This window comes from Sinocyclocheilus anshuiensis, unplaced genomic scaffold, assembly GCF_001515605.1.
Source record: "Sinocyclocheilus anshuiensis isolate Anshui unplaced genomic scaffold, SAMN03320099.WGS_v1.1 scaffold641, whole genome shotgun sequence".
In the NCBI taxonomy this organism is placed as follows: Eukaryota; Metazoa; Chordata; class Actinopteri; order Cypriniformes; family Cyprinidae; genus Sinocyclocheilus; species Sinocyclocheilus anshuiensis.
This window is the reverse complement of record NW_015536503.1, coordinates 1278960-1283392: the sequence shown is the minus strand read 5'-3', so window position 1 is coordinate 1283392 and position 4433 is coordinate 1278960. Positions and strand designations below refer to the sequence as shown.

Here is a 4433-nt window from a genome sequence, read left to right as displayed (position 1 = left end):
TTTCTTCTCTTCTCTTCTCTTCTCTTCTCTTCTCTTCTCTTCTCTTCTCTTCTCTTCTCTTCTCTTCTCCAGGTTCGATTGGACTAAGTTGTACAGCCATGTTTGCTCTTAGCTTCTTCCTGTTGGCTGAAATGCTATGTCAGAGTTTGGGTCAATACGATTACTATGACGAACACTACGTCCCCTCCGCACCACTGGAGGTACTATCATCTCCCACTTGTGCCCAGGAGTGCGAATGTCCCCTCAACTTCCCCACAGCCATGTACTGCAACGAGCGCAATTTGAAGTTCATCCCTATCGTGCCGAGTGGCATCAAATACCTCTACCTACAGAACAACCATATTGAGGAGATCAAGGCTGGCGTGTTCGATAACGCCACCGACCTTCGCTGGCTCGTTCTCGACAACAACAACATCGCCAGCGACAAGATCCAAGCCGGTACCATTGATAAACTGAGCAAACTGGAGAAGCTCCTCTTCAGTTATAATAAGCTGACCAAACCCCCTGGTCCTCTTTCGAAGACTCTGGATGAGTTGAAGTTGATCAGCAACCAGCTGAGCTCGTTCCCTGCTAGCACCTTGTCTGGGATGGAAAACCTGACCACCCTCCACCTGTCCAAGAACAAGCTGACCACCGAGAGCATCACAGGTGCCTTCAAAAGCCTGAAGTCCCTCGTTCTGCTGGACGTGAGCGAGAACAAGCTTAAGAAACTTCCCTCGGGAGTTCCACCTTCGCTTTTGATGCTCTACGCCGATAATAACGAAATAGACAGCATTCCTAACGGCTACCTGGCCAAGCTGCCGGCCCTGCAGTACCTGCGTGTCTCTCACAACAAGCTGGTGGACTCTGGAATCCCTGCAGGTGTGTTCAACGTGTCTTCTCTCCTTGAGCTCGACCTGTCTTTTAACAAGCTGAAGAGCATCCCGGAGATCAACGAATCGCTTGAGCATCTGTACCTGCAAGTCAACGAGATAAACAGTAAGTCTTACTCCATTTCCATCTGTTTACGCTACAGATTTAGCATGGTTTTTACTCCATTTCGACTTCTGTTTCTTCAGAGTTTGACCTGATAAATATCTGCAAGTTCAGCTCCCCGGTCAACTACTCTCGACTGAGGACCCTGCGCTTGGATGGAAACAACATCAAACACAGCAGTATGCCAGATGACACAGTTAACTGCCTACGCCAGGCCTCAGAGATCATCTTTGATTAAAGTCACATCTCGCCAGTAGTTTATCAAACACATTAAGGCTATTGCTCCTATTAGACACTCTGATTGACATCTGCACGTCTTTATTCATGATTCCGGCAACCACATCTGTTTACATGCACGTTGACGACAATATTTTCTCTCTAAAATGTTGATGAACACATCTGTATGAAAAATGGGCAGCAGTAGTCTGGGACCTTGAAAATCTGGCACATAAAATATCAGTCTTGTATGGTACTGTATGAAGAGTAGTAGTCGAATTAGCCAAGATATTCCCATCTAAAGAAAGACATATTTGTGCAAATTGTGAATAGCCCATTGTGCACTCCATAAGAAGTTGCACTATATGTCATCTAACTGCATCTTAATATTTCCGCATGTTAAATACCTTAATCATTCAAAATTGTAATCATGTTATTAATGAGCCTGCCGGTAAGGAAATTATATTGTTTAGAGTACAATTTATGGATAATAACCATCTAATTGTATATAAAATTGCTAAATGTGCTGCAGTGTTGAAGGATATCTAGAATTCAACTGAAACTGAAATGCACACAAAACTAAAATATATATATTGAGTGAATTTGCTGATGTTTAGCTAACTGCTAAGTAAATATAAAGGTTTTTTGTTTATTATTGTTTAACTGAGGAATTTCAGTGCCAAAATGTTGTATTAATAGCAAATTGGTATCAGCTTGAATTTCTGAACTCTGCCAACATTTATACCATATTTTATCTGCATGCAGTTCATCTAATTTTGTAACAACGATTGTTTTCAATTCTATGGTAAACAACATTTAATTTTTTTGATGTATTCAATACACAATTTCACATCATCACAATGTTAGTCAAATCATTGAACCACAAGATTACAGTAACTTCGGCAGACTGTTGTAAAAGTTGTAATTTCCCTGATTTGTTGTTTTATTTTGTTTTTTAAAAATACCAAAGCAGTTTGTTCGACTTTATTTGAATAAACCAGATTTCTTACATGTGTGGAGGGATACTGATGGCATCAATCCTAATAATGAGGTCACATGTAGAAATTAATATATTAACATTATACACATTATTCAAATAATATCATACATTTAGCCAAAATAATCTGTTAAATATTAATAATTGCCTCTATTTTATCATGGAAATTCTCCGAAGCATCGTCGCAGGAAATCTTCAGTAGATATTAGAAGTCGTAAAGTCTTTAGGATCTTATGATTCATAAACAGAAGGTCATCAAGCTTGACTACACTGACAGTAAAAAATTGCTCCCTTTACACACAGGCGAGCTACTCCATGTTTTATTATTTTCGTCTTGTTGATCTTCCAGCTTGACTCATGTGGATTTCCATTTCTGAGTTCTGCTGTTTGGGATGAAAAGAAACTCCTGGAATTAATCTGTTCTCCATATTCCTCCTTTCTGGCCTTTCAGCCAAACTCATGGATGGACAAAATTCTATGAGTTTTGCCCTATTTGAAGCAGAGCCATGATGACAGAACTGCTTCTTGTAGGAAACATGTTTTCTTGATGTCTCTAGCTGAAGTACAGACTATGTATTTAAATATATTGATTGTAAGATGAAAAGGCTTTTGTATGGAAGAGCTTGTATAGGGTGTTATTTAACTTAATATCGCAGTCAAAGGTAAGAACATATCAAAGCAATGTTAAGAGCTATAGTAAGGATTATTGAAGAAGTTTTAACAATAAATCGCAGTCTGCGATCAAATTTACAAACTCTCAGACTATGTACTGAATTTGATGACAAACTAGATGGAGTATGCAGGTGTGTAGAATAAATGCTACATGGCCAACTACATCTGCCATGTTGACCTTGTCCTTTGACCATATGTACTTGTCATGTGATGTAGCCCTACTAGCAAAAAGCACAAAAAGATTTACTTAAGTGTTAAACAAGTACAGTTCAGCCCTGTAGAACAATTAGAACTTTCTTGGTAGTTATAACATTTAAACTTAAAAAGAGCAGCTCATTTTGCAGTGCTACTCCATTTTTAATTCAACTTTTGGCCTTGTGTGATAGCAAAGTGTCCACTGGCTGCACATTTCAGAAGCTCAGTAGGTTTGCGGATACAGAAGGTCACCCGGGTTTGACTAACTCTATCATGAATACTAAGCAGTCTGACATCCTTCCCATTTGGCATACTGCTTTTGCATAGCGCAGGGCTGGATTGGTAATCGGGCATACCGGGCATTTTCCCGGTGGGCCGACGCACTTAAGGGGCCGACAAATTATTATTTTTTTGACCATCACGCAGCGACAGCGAGCAGCCAGTGGCCCATTGGATTGTCTCCTGTATAGACCGCGTAAACCATCCAATCACATTGCGCTATAGACGGAGCGATGAAATATTTTGCTCCGCCTATATAAAGATTGCATCACCCCAACTTCTTCCTTGTCGGCTTTTCCCACGTTTTCACAGCAGATTTATCAAGAACAGGCTTGCTCTGCGGTGAGTGATGCGGGCCAAAGAGCCAGGCAGGAGGAGGAGAGGAGAGTTGTTGAATCGGTAAAGTGCTTGATAGGGACTCGCAACGGAGGCAGACATCTAACCTATCCTAATGTGTGTGCGCGCCATGAGTGTAGAATGCGTAAACACTTTTTAATAAAATGTAAATTCGTCCCCCGTGCTTTTTTAGTCAAGTCAAGTGTGTTCATAGAGGTTTCCATGGGCCAATGCGAATAAATCTAGATTTAAATTAAAAAAGACACGATATTGTCGGACCTGACATTTTATTCTTATCCAAAACAACTAGAAGTGATATGAGTGTGATACATACACTACCTGTCAAAAGTTTTTGAACAGTAATATTTTTTTATGTTTTTTAAAGAAGTCTTTTCTCACCAAACCTGCATTTATTTGATCCAAAATACAGCAAAAGCAGTAATATTGTGATTTTTTTTTTTTACTATTTAAAACAACTGCTTTCTATTTGAATATATATTAAAATGTCATTTATTTCTGTGATCAAAGCTAAATTTTCAGCATCATTACTCCAGTCTTCAGTGCCACATGATCCTTCAGAAATCATTTTAATATGCTTTAAAATATGATATGATTTGTTGTTCAAGAAACATTTATTTTTATTATCATTATTATTATTATCAAAATTTAAAACAGTTGAGTACATTTTTTCGGGATTCTTTGATGAATAGAAAGATCAAAAGAACAGCATTTATTTAAAATAGAAATATTTTCTAACAATATA

The 4433-nt window shown here is 38.7% G+C and overlaps 1 protein-coding gene across 1 annotated transcript in view; it reads left to right on the top strand.

The window, feature by feature from the left end:
* The window catches only part of LOC107690761 (lumican-like), a 3370-nt gene extending 1166 nt beyond the window's left edge, over window positions 1–2204 (top strand). The window contains exons 2-3 of the mRNA XM_016489178.1: window positions 73–978; window positions 1059–2204. Coding sequence (XP_016344664.1) covers window positions 99–978; window positions 1059–1213 — 1035 coding nt within the window. The 5' untranslated portion in view covers window positions 73–98 and the 3' untranslated portion in view covers window positions 1214–2204. The remainder of the gene's footprint in view (window positions 1–72; window positions 979–1058) is intronic.
* The last annotated feature ends 2229 nt before the right edge of the window (window positions 2205–4433 follow it).